Source organism: Prionailurus bengalensis, chromosome A2 (assembly GCF_016509475.1).
Source record: "Prionailurus bengalensis isolate Pbe53 chromosome A2, Fcat_Pben_1.1_paternal_pri, whole genome shotgun sequence".
Taxonomy (NCBI): Eukaryota; Metazoa; Chordata; class Mammalia; order Carnivora; family Felidae; genus Prionailurus; species Prionailurus bengalensis.
The window spans coordinates 16,723,771-16,737,221 of record NC_057348.1 but is presented as its reverse complement, the minus strand read 5'-3'; the positions used below and the strand labels follow the sequence as shown (position 1 = coordinate 16,737,221).

Below are 13,451 nucleotides of genomic sequence, written 5' to 3'. Positions count from 1 at the left end.
CATTTAATTCTCATAGCAAGCCTTGAAATCAGGTGCAAGGATTTTACAGATGAGAACACTGAGGCATCACCCAGTAGGTGATGGTCTCTGCTCTGGTCTCTGCTCTTGACCATTGTGTTGCACTGCAAATTGTAGAGAATAATTCAACTTGGTGACCTTTGTGGTCGGTCATAACAGCCAACATTTCTGCATTTTAGAACTTATTAAGTTGTTTTGTATAGGATTTTACAAATGATATAATATGTACATTTCTGCAATTTGCTTTTTTTTACTCTTATTTTAAAATTTGATCCACATTGACTTATATATAAACATATTAAAAAAAATTTTTTTAATGTTTGTTTATTTTTGAGAGAGAGACAGAGCACGAGCGGGGGAGGGGCAGAGAAAGAGGGAGACACAGAATCTGATGCAGGTTCCAGGCTCTGAGCTATTAGCACACACAATACATGATCTTGAGATCATCACCTGAGCCAAAGTCAGAGGCTTACTGACTGAGCCACCTAAGTGCCCCTATATATATAAACATATTTTTAACTGCTGTAAAGTTTTTCATCATGTAACAGTTCATATATAGCCCTCCTAATGGACACTAGTGTTTTGTTTATTTTTTAATGTGTATTTTGAGAGAGAGAGAGAGAGACAGGGTGTGAGCAAGGGAGGGGCACAGAGAGAGAGAGGGAGACACAGAATCCAAAGCAGGCTCTGGGCTTTGAGCTGTCAGCACAGAGCCCGATGTGGGCCTTGAACCCATGAACCATGAGATCGTGACCTGAGCTGAAGTCAGATGCTCAACCGACTAAGCCACACAGGCTCCCCTGGACACTAGTGTTTTTAAGCTTTTCTCTTAATGTCATAATTTGTATCTATATATGTCTCTTCTGCACATGTTTCTTTAAGGTGTATCCACCTTAAAGGCCTGTTAGGCTTCTTGACTTGAGTATTGCAGGAAACTTTTCTCTCAACTTTGTTAAGGTTGCTTTTATTTTTAACTTATAATTGATAGTTTGTCAGAGCAGCCACAAAATAGTCATTAAACATGTTGACCTATGTTAAAATCTCCATAAAAACTTCCCTTTGGCTATTTCCTGTTCTCAAAACTTACAGAATAAACTTTTTTTTTTTTTTAATTTTATTGTTGGTGGGGAGTGTCCTTGTAATATGATGGTTTCTTAGGCAGTGTTATACCTCCATCATACCAATATCAGATGGCTTTCTATCTGATAAGATTCAAGAACAATCCCAAGGCACCAAAGTGTAGACATTCCTTTTCTTTGCTTATTTTTATTTTGGTAATGTTGTGTCCCATATCAGTATAGGCCTTGGTATTCTAGATGGAATTTGGTGTAGCATGAATCTAGTCATTGTGGGTTGCTCCAGCTATGAATTTGAAGTTACTCTGGAACAAGAATGATTTGGATAAGATTTTGCCCAGATAGAGGAATGAGTCTGAGTTCCGTAGAGGGGTTCTTTGCCCTGGCTGTAATGAAGAGTTGAACTCAAGTTAATTTTACTTGGATTGTCTCCTACTGAAAATCCCTTCTGCATGCCTAGATTCTGAATTACAGTCAGCTACAGTTGAAAGTCTTGGGAATTCTTTTGGGTAGAGGAGGCCATGGAAGGGATAAGATAGCACAGTATAAAATATAGTTTTGGGTGGGAGGGAGGAGAGGGTGGGTGATGGGTATTGAGGAGGGCACCTTTTGGGATGAGCACTGGGTGTTGTATGGAAACCAATTTGTCAATAAATTTCATAAAAAAAATAAAATAAAATATAGTTTTGATTATTGTAACTATTAACAAGAATATGTTAATAGCATTATAGTCTGCATCCCCATATTATCCCTTGATTGGTAAACATTTTTTTTTAAAAATTTTTTTTTTTCAACGTTTATTTATTTTTGGGACAGAGAGAGACAGAGCATGAACGGGGGAGGGGCAGAGAGAGAGGGAGACACAGAATCGGAAACAGGCTCCAGGCTCTGAGCCATCAGCCCAGAGCCCGACGCGGGGCTCGAACTCACGGACCGCGATATCGTGACCTGGCTGAAGTCGGACGCTTAACCGACTGCGCCACCCAGGCGCCCCTAAACATTTTTTTTTAATTGATCTTATGATTGCATCTCTATACAGCGTATCTCCTTAACAAAACTATAAGCTTTTCCAGTCGAAGGTGATAGTTTTTTGGGGGGGATGTCACAAATCAGGTAATTAAATACTTAGCAGATGGAGGTATAATAATTCCCTATTACCTGATGATATTTGTAGTTTGTAAAGTACAAACAGTAAATAGTCTGAACCTTCCCTTAGTCTCTTTTGTTTAAGTTTGCGAAACAAATTGATAACCAGTGTACACAATAAAGAGGGCAAGAAGACACCTAAGAGGAAATATTTGCCTTCAACACATAACACACAAGCACTAATAACCAGAGTATATAGAGAGCTACTACTAATCACTAAGGAAAAAGCCAACACAAAAGAAAAATAGACAACATCCAGACACTTCACTAATCCAAATAGCTAATAAACAGAGAGAGATGTCAACCTCATTAATTATCAGGGGAATATCAATTAAAACTATCAGATGTCATTTATATACTCATCAGATTGGTAAAAAGTCTGATGACTCCTAGGAACAGGAGATCTCCTGCACTGCTGGTGGGGGTGTAAATGGGTGCAACCACTTTTGAAAGTACTTTGGAATTGTTTACTAAAAGTGAATGTATGTGCATCAGGAGTCACAGCAGCATCTGCTTCTATTAGAAAAAGTAGAGGGGCACCTGGGTGGCTCAGTGGGTTGAGCGTCTGACTTCGGCTCAGGTCATGATCTCACACCTTGTGAGTTTGAGCCCCGCGTCGGGCTCTGTGCTGACACCTCAGAGCCTGGAGCCTGCTTCTGCTTCTGTGTCTCCCTGTCTCTCTGCCCCTAACCCACTCGCATTCTGTCTCTGTCTCTCTCAAAAATAAATAAACATTAGAAAAAGTAGAAACAACTCAAGTATCTGTTAACACTAATATAAACAAATTCATAATGTAATCCTACAATGAAAAACTGGTCATGAAAGTGCAGGAACTATGACTGCATGCAACAGCATGGAGGGCTCCTAAAATTTAAGGATGAATGTAGAATGAGCATGACACAAAAGTTTTGTCCAGTATGATTTCCATAAAGGTGAAAAATAGACAAAATTATTTAGGGATTTATACACAGATGGTAAATCTGTTTTAAAAATCAGAGGATGATTTCCTAAAAAGTTAGGAGATGTTATCTTGAGAGCAGAGAAGAGGAGGTATTAGAACAAGGGAAGGGCCCATGGAGCACTTCAGGAATGCTGACAGTGTTGTTCCCCCACCCCGCTTTTAACCTGCAAGCTGGTTGCATGGATATTGCTCACCTGTTTATTAAATCTGTTTGTTTACAGGTCATTTATATACTCTATGTGTGTTGTATTTCATCAGAAACTATTAAAAATTCTTAGACCCATTAAAGATAGTTCATGGCCAAAAGGACTAAAGTATTTAAATAAGAAAGAGTAAAGAATTTCTTGGATTAAGTACTCAATAGAATGAATTTTTAAGTGCTGTAGAATTATGCATATATGTATAAATGTTCAATTATCAGTAATTTATTAACATATTCCTTAATCATTTTTATACTTTTATGTTAGCTTATAGTTACTTCAAATCCTTTCAGGTAGGTTGTGACCCATAAATTAAAAATAAATATTTGTAGTAAATGTAAATTAATGAGAGCGGTCAGTTGGTCCCCTGGCTCCCTTCCTTCCAGATACCCCAAAAGTTATTAATTCCACAATTGATTGTCCACTTGAGTACCCCAAATTATGGAAGCTGTAGCATGTTACTGGGATGGGCATGATAACTTTTAGGTATACAATACGACTATTAATCTTATAATTGTAGTGGGAATGTTCAAAGGTTCTTCACCTTCTGTGTTGTTTGCAAAATTTTGTTATTTTTACTTTAGTTTCTACATTTTTACTGTTTATTTCCTTAAGATAAGACTGCTACTGTTTTTATATCCCAGTGGAGCTTTCTATGGTATAGTATCTATTCGATAAATGTTTATTAAATGAAAAATAAAATTAATTTATGTGAAAACAAACAATGAAGCAAAATGCTCCATTTTGTCTCTTAAATGTTCAGAGTTATAGAATCCTTTCATGCCTAAATATGAAAAGAAAACCCCATCGCTTAGTCCAGTAGTATTTGCATCTGAAACTCTGTCCAAAGTGAGGTTCTGGTTGTTGCATTGGGAGGGGGGGGGGGATGTGGAATTTTATTTAATTTTTTTATTTTTTTAAGTTTATTTATTTTTGAGAGAGACAAGGAGAGTGAACAGGGGAGGGGCAAGGAGAGATGGAGAGAGAATCCCAAGTAGGCTCTGCACCGTCAGCGCGTAGCCCGGTGCAGGGCTTGAACTCACAATCTGAGTTCATGACCTGAGCCGAAACCAAGAGTTGGACGCTTAACCGACTGAGCCACCCGAGTGCCCCGGAAAGTGTAATTTTAAAGCCCTTTGTCTTTCCTGCTCTAATCCTCTAGAGTTTGGGACATAGGAAGTTCTATATTTAGGATATACAGGAGAAAAACATCCTCAAGGAAATGGTCTTGGATTAATATTTAACTATAAATTGATTTTTCTGTGTAAATACTTAATCTGTTCAAAACATAAATGATACTGGAAATGAGAAAGGAGCTTTAAATGTACATTTGGAAGGGATAAAATGAATTTGCATTTCTTCATCTCACAGATAGCATCTCATGTTTTCTTATTTATTTTTATTCTTCACCATTATGTTATGTGAAGTTTGTGGTATCATATAAAAAGGAAATGTTCAGTGCATTGCCTAAAATTGAGATGATTAAAAGTTACGTGACAGAAAATTTCCTCAAGATTCTTTTCTTTCAGATTTGCTTTCGTCTATCAGCACATTCTGGACTTCTTTCATCTTAGGCCATGTCAGTTTAATGCCACCTTTGTATCTCTTCTGCATCGGTCGCTATCTTGTGTAAATTTTGTTCTGTTATTGCTCCACTAATTATTCTCAAATTCCATTTCAATCAGATTATTCCCCTTTTTTTGGATTCAGTAATAGAGCTCTCTTGCTCAGTCACATCAAATCCAGATTTGTTTATATCACCTCTGAGATCTTCCGATCTAACAAGCCTTCCTTTAAATGAGGCTTTTCTCACTTCCTCACCACACACATTGTCTACTCCAGCCAGGTGGAGCTAGGCACTATCCTAATTTTCCATTTCCCTGTGTTCATGATTTTCCCTCTACTTCACTCTCCCCTTTATCTTACCTCCTGCTAACCCTGCTTCTGTGAGTCCCCTTCTGGTGACTCATTCTAAACCGATGCCTTCCTTCTTAGGCCTGTAGGTTTTTAACATTTACATTTAATGCTTCATTGTTTGTTTTCACATGAATTAATTTTATCTCCCCTAGAGTAAGTTCTGTAAGCCATCTTTATACCTTTTATAACACAGCTGGAAAACAACTGTTGGTAGGTTGATATGTTGTTGTTCCCCCATTATTTAAATGTAATATTTGAAACACGCAGAGAATAGATGTAAGTTATAAAGTATAATTATAAAAGAACGTCTCTGCTTCTTGCTCCCTGCTTAGCCCCTGGAGAACACCAGTGTTTGGAATTGTGTCTTACCTCCATTGCCTTTTTAAAATTAATTTTGCAGACATGCATCTATAAAATTTTTGTTTCTGAGGCTTACAAAAACAGATTCATATAGCATGTAATCTGGAAGTTTTTTCATACAACATTATGTTTATAGGATTGATGAATGTTGTTGCATTTGGCTGCACTTTATTCCTTTCAGTGTGGTAGAATGATCCGTTGTATGAACATGCTGGTTTATACAACCTGGCCACAGATGTTTGCATTGTTGGTAGTTTTTTGCTATTATAAGGGCTGTGCAGTGAACATTGTTTTGACTCTTTGAGTACACATGTGGAGAGGTTTCTCTAGGGTTTATTCTTAGGTGTGCAGTGCTAGGCATAGGGGATACAAATATTTATTTTTGAAGCCAGTGCTTTATTTTTTTCCGGCATACTTTTCACCTAACAATTTGTTGTTTGTCTCCCAAAAAGGGCAGACTTTTGTTTTGCTTCATTGCAATGTCTTTAGCACCCAGGATTATATTTGACATATAATAAGTAGTTGGTAAATATTTGATGAGAGAATGAAATGCTTTTCAAATTGATCATACTAATTTATACTTTCATCAATAGTGCATAAAGTGCCTTTTGATCCACATCTTTGCCTAGACTTGATATTATCAGACTTCTTAATTTTTTTTTCCTGGGTTAATCTAGTAAATTTAACATGTTTTCTCACTCTGGGTCTAATTGCATTTTCCCTATTACTGACAAAGTTGAGCATCTTTTTTAGGCTGTTTGATTCTTAGATTAGTGGGGTTTGTTGTTTTTGTTGTTTTTATAACCAGATATTTTTCTTTGCTGTGGCAGGTGGATGGAGAGCTAGAAGCTCTGATGGAGAATGGTGAGGGTCTCTCTGATAAAAACCAGGTGCTCAGCTTATCCCGGCTAATGGTTAGAATTGAAACTTTGGAGCAGAAACTTACCTGTCTTGAGCTCATACAGGTGAGCTCTTTGATACTAATTTGTTTTTTATTTCTGAGTTTGTGGTGGGGCATCTAACTTTAAACCGTTTATTTTTTGTACACTTTTATTTTGCATCAATCAAAACAAAGTTTATGGGTGTTTTGTGAATATAAACAAAAATTTTATTCCTCTTTGTGGACCCTTTTTAATGCTGTGTTTGATATTTCCTACCCCAACCCACCTCAACCCCATCCCAATACCCTGCATCTTGCTTCCCTTCCCCCATGGAAGAACACGCATTCACAGTCTTGCCTGAAGTCCTTTCTGGAACGTCATGGGCTGTCTTTGTTGTGGATCTGGATGGCAGAGCTAGGTGATGGCCGGGAAAGTAACCAGAAGCTTCAAGAAGAGGTCAGTTCACATTCAACTTGCTTGTTTTTTAAAACCGCTATATAGATTACTTAGGTTGAGCGATGATATCAGTGGTAATGAATCTAGCACTATATTTACTACTGGTATTAAATAATTTTATTATCTTAGTATCATTCTTGTAACTATAACCTTTACTTAAAACTTGCTAGTAGTGAGTTTGACCTATGGCTATAGAATCCCTATAGTTGATATTGTGTAGCTGGGAACTGCAAGAGCAAAATATAATATCATAGTTGAGTGAAAGATCCAGTTCGTTGCTAAAGCCATAGTTTTAAACAGATAGGAAGCCATATGAAACTTAAATTCTGGTGTTCTAAAAAATTAGTGAAGAGCTGAATTCTGGATGACCAGAGTAAGAACATTTTGAGGAGTCAATAAGTGTTTTAAAGATCTAAATAAATGTTCATTGCAGCATTGTTAGTGGAGTTGTGATGTTTATACCTCCCCATGAAATAAGCAATATTTTTTAACCTAGTCTAAATGTAGTTCTTTTTAATATAATACCAAAGTGTTGCATGTTACGTATAGAGATAGAGAGAGAGATAGAGAGATAGATAGATAGATAGATAGATAGATAGATAGATACCATATAATGCACTTTTAAAAACATCAGGAATAAGCAAATAAGTGGTTATCTTGCCTCCATTCTTCTCCCAGGAGATTTGGCAATAAGTAGAAGTTGAGGAGGACTTGGGGTAGATGGGTGGGTTGGTTGGTTGGTTTCTTTCTTTCTCTCTTCCTCCCTCCCTTCCTCCTTTCTTTCCTTCCTTCCTTTCTTCCTTCAAGATCTAGTTGACTTTATTAAATGATTTATGAATTGGGCAGCATCCTATCGAGCAAGTGGAGGGGAACTCCCTATCCTTGGGGTTTCTGTAGGACTACATTAGGGAGTACTTTAGAAGAAAGTCTTGGATTTCCGGATGGAGGGGATGATTATCTCTGAAGAGAGAGTCTCATTTTGTTAGATAGCTATTTATCAAAAGCTAAACGAGGTAAGTAATATCTGCATTGTTTTGTGTGTGTATGTGAGACATCATTTAAATATATGTTGTTGCATAGTTCCCAAGCCTATATCACAGTCATTTGGGAAACTTTTTAGAAAAAGATACCCAGGATGAGGTCCACTAGCATATGTATATATACGTGTGTGTGTATATATACATACACACACACATATATGTATATATGTATGTGTATATGTATATATGTGTGTGTGTGTGTATATATATGTGTGTGTGTGTGTGTGTGTGTGTGTGTATTTTTTTTTTTTTTTTTAATCTCAGGTTTGAGAAGCACTGGTGGAGGATATTAATTGGTCCTGTTTAATATTGTGAGCAGTTACCTGCCCACATTTTTATTTTTGCTGGTCAGTCTTAAAACAGTTTTCTTTCCTTTCTGGAGGAAAATAATATTATGACATTTAAATCCTTCTGTAGTTATAGAGACTTTGGTCTGAATAAGACAGTAAAGAAACCCTGCTGCTCTTGCAAAAATGATCTGAGTCCCATCCAGAGGTTTGAAAAGTCAACTGTGTAAAGTGATGAGATTTTTTTTTTATTGTGTTTAATCAGATTATAAAGACTTTGGAACACTTACCCATTCCTACTAAAAATATGTTGGAGGAAAGCAAAGTACTTCCAATTATTCAACGCTGGTCTCAGACCAAAACTGCCATTCCTCCGTTGAGTGAAGGAGATGGGTATTCAAGTGAGAATACGTCACGTGCTCACACACCACTCAACACTCCTGATCCTTCCACCAAGCTAAGCACAGAAGCTGACACAGATACCCCCAAGAAGCTCATGTTTCGCAGACTTAAAATTATAAGTGAAAATAGCATGGACAGTGCAATATCTGATGCTACCAGTGAGCTGGAAGGCAAGGATGGCAAAGAGGACCTTGACCAGTTAGAACACGTCCCTGTAGAAGAAGAGGAAGAGTTACAGTCACAACAGCTACTCACACAACAGCTGCCTGAGTCTAAAGTTGAGAGTGAAATTGCCATGGAAGCCAGTAAGCTACCCATATCTGAACCAGAGGCTGATGCTGAAATAGAGCCTAAAGAGGGCAATGGCACGAAACTGGAAGAAACTATTGCTGAGGAAACACCATCCCAAGATGAAGAGGAGGGTGTATCTGATGTGGAGAGTGAGAGGAGCCAGGAACAGCCAGATAAAACAGTAGATATAAGTGATTTGGCCACCAAGCTCCTGGATAGTTGGAAAGACCTAAAGGTAAGGAAACATTTCTGTTTATTTTAACCTGAATTACTCAGGTCTAGAGTTCCACAAATCTTAAGTTGAATTACCTACTTTTCTAGCTATACATATATTTGAAAAATGGAGTACCATCTCTCTTACTGATAACTAATTACAAATGTCTCAAATCTTTTAAACCTTGGCAAGAGATATACCAGCCAAACTAATATACAGATATCCCCTTTTCTTCATTTAGAAAAGCATATCGCAGCAGTGACTTCAGTTTTTTTTTTTTTTTTTGTAGTTTTTTAAACATTTACTCATTTTTTGAGAGACAGAGACAGTACAAGTGGGGGAAGGACAGAGAGAGAGGGAGACACAGAATCCGAAGCAGGCTCCAGGCTCCCGGCTGATCACATAGAGCCCAATGTGGGGCTCAAACTCACCAACAGTGAGATCATGACCTGAGCCGAAGTTGGACGCTTAACCAACTGAGCCACCCAGGTGCCCCAGTGACTTCAGTTATTTAAGTGCACCTTACATTAAAACCAAAACCAGAAATACGTTGAGCTACAAACATAGGATTCTACATTTGAAAATTCTTTGTAAGAGTGTATGTAAGAAAAAAAGTCAGTGTTTAAAGTAATTGGAAATTAATATATTGGATTAACTAGAAATTAATTTTTAAAAATTAACTATAACTGGAAAACCAAGGTAATTCAGCAACTTCTTATCAAAAATGATTGAACACAAATATCTATTCCAGTAAAACAACTTTATATGGAGCTAGTTGGTGTTCAGTTCCGTTATTGTTTCTGAAACAGGCCTGCCTTTAAATGCCTACTTCTTTGGTCAAAAGATGTTATCTAGAGGAAGATAGAGAGGTGTGGAACCCTTACGCCTAATACGTACATAATCTGTCATTAAAGAACGTAGCAAGTTGTACAGGGTTTGCTTTGCAGAAAACTCAGTCTGGGTCTTGGATAAACACAGAAGTGAATAACAGGATGAGCCTAGGAGAGATGTGATACATTTTGATTGTAAGTGATCTGTATCTGGGATTCAGGTCTTGAGGACCCTGTGGGAACAGGTTACTTCCTAGCTTCTATTTTTCTGTTCCTTTCTTCTGTCAGAAGTGAAGCAACCAGATAAACCAGCAGTACAGGTTTATTTGCAGTAAGATGGACAACTGAATCCTACCTGTCCCCAATTATGATTACAAAACTCACCCATTAGATCCTGCGATTTGACCCATATGGAACTGACCTCACACTGAACAAAAGGAGTAGTTGATTGGTTGTGCACTATTCTTACTTCCGGCATTTGTAATTTGCTGTGTTGAGACTCTTCTTTAAGTATGGTGTGGTTTCAGTTCTCGTTGACCTGTTTGCTACTCTTGCACCACTTAGAGTTTATCGTTACTCAACCTTATTAATAAACCTTGTGAAATCCTTCCTTTTTATAAACCTAAAAGGAAGAATTCATAGTAAATCTGCTTATGATACAACACGTGAACTGCAGGAACCAGAATTGCAGTTAAAAGAAAGAAATGCTGGGATGGTCACGTGGGTGGACCTTCATTTAAGGCCTGCTTTGTGAGGGCACAGGAGTGTGGAAGAAGTCCCTCTTGAGTTTGGAGGCTAGTACAGCCTGTGGCATGACTGGCTTCATAAGGAAGGTGGAAATGGAGACCTGTACTCGAATGGGCATAGAAAAGGCCTTACAGACATAGTTTTACAGAGTGAGAATGGGGTGGCAGACCCAGTAGTTCACTTTCGCCTGATAAATCTCTGGTTGACATAAGTTTAAAAAAAATGAGATTTAAGCATCATTTCTTTAAAAACCTGTCTCTTCTTAAAACCTGGAAAAAGTAATACTTTCGTTTCTCTCTATGGTAGTTTTTTATTGTAATGGTAGTGGTATGAATTACTCTCTGGGATATCCTTAACTCAGTTAGCTGTAACTGGTCATTTAAAGTCACACTCTAGACGTTTTTGAGTCCTACCAAATTATTTGTTCCCCTGCTTGTCCTCGTTCCTCCTGTCTGAAAGATCAAAGCAGTTGCATAGCACTATGTAGCTTGATGATCCTTTTGACTTGAGGCTCAAAATTTTATTCATACTTAAAATATATCCTTCTTAACTCTCATACTTTGGATGTATCCTGATTCTTAGCATCAAGGAAGCCATTGAATGAGATTTTCCTTCTTCAAACTTTAGTTTGCTCTGGAATCATTACTCACCTAGAATTGCATGACTGAGAAATGTTGTCACTTGACTGAACTGTGATGTTTTGTTACACATTGGTGCTGGGGCTCTTAATTCATCTATCATTCTGTTTAACATTTACCATGATTCTAATTCCAAAACTCTGATTATGGTTGTCAAGAAAAAAAGAAAGAAAGAAAGAGAGAAAGAGAAAGAAAGAACTTTAGCCAGCATTTAATCAGAACATTGAAATCAGAAACCCATAATTTGAACATGTTTTAGATAAACGCATGGACTTGATGTGATTACACTATACCCATACTATCCCGGCATTGAAAGAGTTAACTACTTCTGTCTGACTTCCACCTATGTATTCAAGTAGACGTTGGCAGAAAAGACAATGTCTTATTCAACCAACCTTTATTAAGCACCTATTGCCAAGCACTGGGTTAGTTGCTGATGTTAATTCCAAGATCGTACTAAAAAAAGCATTACTCTAAGATTGTGGTTATGTTAGCCACTCCAAGCTTCCCTGACCTTCTGGGGCCACTGTAACATTGTTGGACATGTGTTCCACTTGGCCTTTCTACACATTGGATGGAGTGAAGAACTGAAAGAGGTTGCTTCAGATCCTTAATCTTGATTTTTGCTGTGAAGGCAGACCATAGGGATCATCAGTAAATGAAAGAGGGTGGGAGGGAAGGGAATGAAGCTTCATGAATTACTCTTTGTCCTCCCAGATCTGATGATGATCCCCCTTGTAACTTGAACCATTTCCATCTAGCTTCTCAGGGCAGCAAGGAGCTTGTTAACATCACCAGCTGACCATGTGTCTCCTTTTCTCAACTCCATTTTCAACTTCGTGCTGAAGAAAAACGAGAACCTAGCGTGCATTCTGTGAAGAAACAGGAAGATGGTTGGGAAGTTGGATGATGCATGAAAAATATAATAGGTGAAAAGAGGACAGAGGTGGTTAACTCACTGGCGCCGGCGTTATTTTGGTGCGTCCATTGCCGACAATGGATGTCGTTCCGGGAAAATCCCGACTCCTGGCGAGAAAGGATTAAGTGAGCTACTTTTTCTATACCTCTATACACAGGACTGCTGCCATGGCTCCACAGGGCTTGCACATTTTGACTCCTAAAGTAGACCTAAACAAGAAACATCACCTAACACATTGCTACTACACGAGCATGTATTTTCAAGTGCAAATTTATCGGGCTACATTTTCAGCAGGGACATGTGCATATATTTCTATTTGCAAAAGGAATTACTGTACATCACCCCTCATGCTGAAAATATACCCTAGACTTCACAGGGCAAAACAGTTGGTTATAAGTGGTGATTGATTATAACTTGACTGGAAAATCCTCATTCATTTGGATCATGAGAAGAAGAGGTAAGGTTCCTGTGAATATGGCAGTTTTTTTTCAGTTAAACACCCAGTAGATTATGATGGCTAGTGATTCCAGAGCCTCTCTTGTAAACACTTAGACTGCAGGATATGCATCTCTCCTTATAATGAAATCTGGGTAGTTACAGTTACACCTGGTTTAGATGATTTAGGGGCACCATTCTGTACATGTGATAAGTTGGACTATTCTTAATAATACTTTTCTTCATGTTTATGTCAAGACTATCTTTAATTCAACAAACATATTATTTGCCTAGAAAGTTAAGCATTAAACTCTTTACAGAAAGTTTAAATAAAACATAGGGTTACTCAGCTGAAAACGTTTAAGTCACTACTTGGAAATTCAGTCTGTAACTGATATCCTATGTGGAATCTGCTATGCAACATTTCAAAATGAAATTATGTACCCTGGGTTTCTGTAATAAATTTCAAAATCTTTCGTAGAGATTATTCTGTATCCATAAGGATCAATATTACCCTTTCCTTTAAAATACATTTTTTTTTAACATTTATTTATTTTTGAGAGAGAGAGACAAAGCACAAGCAGGAAGGGGAAGAAAGAGAGGGAGACACAGAAACTGAAGCAGGCTCCAGGC

General features: G+C 37.7%; 1 protein-coding gene across 3 annotated transcripts in view; it reads left to right on the top strand.

Moving 5' to 3' along the window:
* Nucleotides 1-13,451, top strand: part of SETD2 (SET domain containing 2, histone lysine methyltransferase) — a 127,065-nt gene that overhangs the window by 52,701 nt on the left and 60,913 nt on the right. For 2 of the 3 annotated variants that reach the window (XM_043587268.1, XM_043587269.1), the window contains exons 10-12: nucleotides 6,509-6,643; nucleotides 6,896-7,015; nucleotides 8,608-9,270. In XM_043587268.1, coding sequence (XP_043443203.1) covers nucleotides 6,509-6,643; nucleotides 6,896-7,015; nucleotides 8,608-9,270 — 918 coding nt within the window. Of the gene's footprint in view, nucleotides 1-6,508; nucleotides 6,644-6,895; nucleotides 7,016-8,607; nucleotides 9,271-12,225; nucleotides 12,394-13,451 lie in introns of all 3 variants that reach the window. The other variant, XR_006298327.1, reaches the window with a different exon arrangement.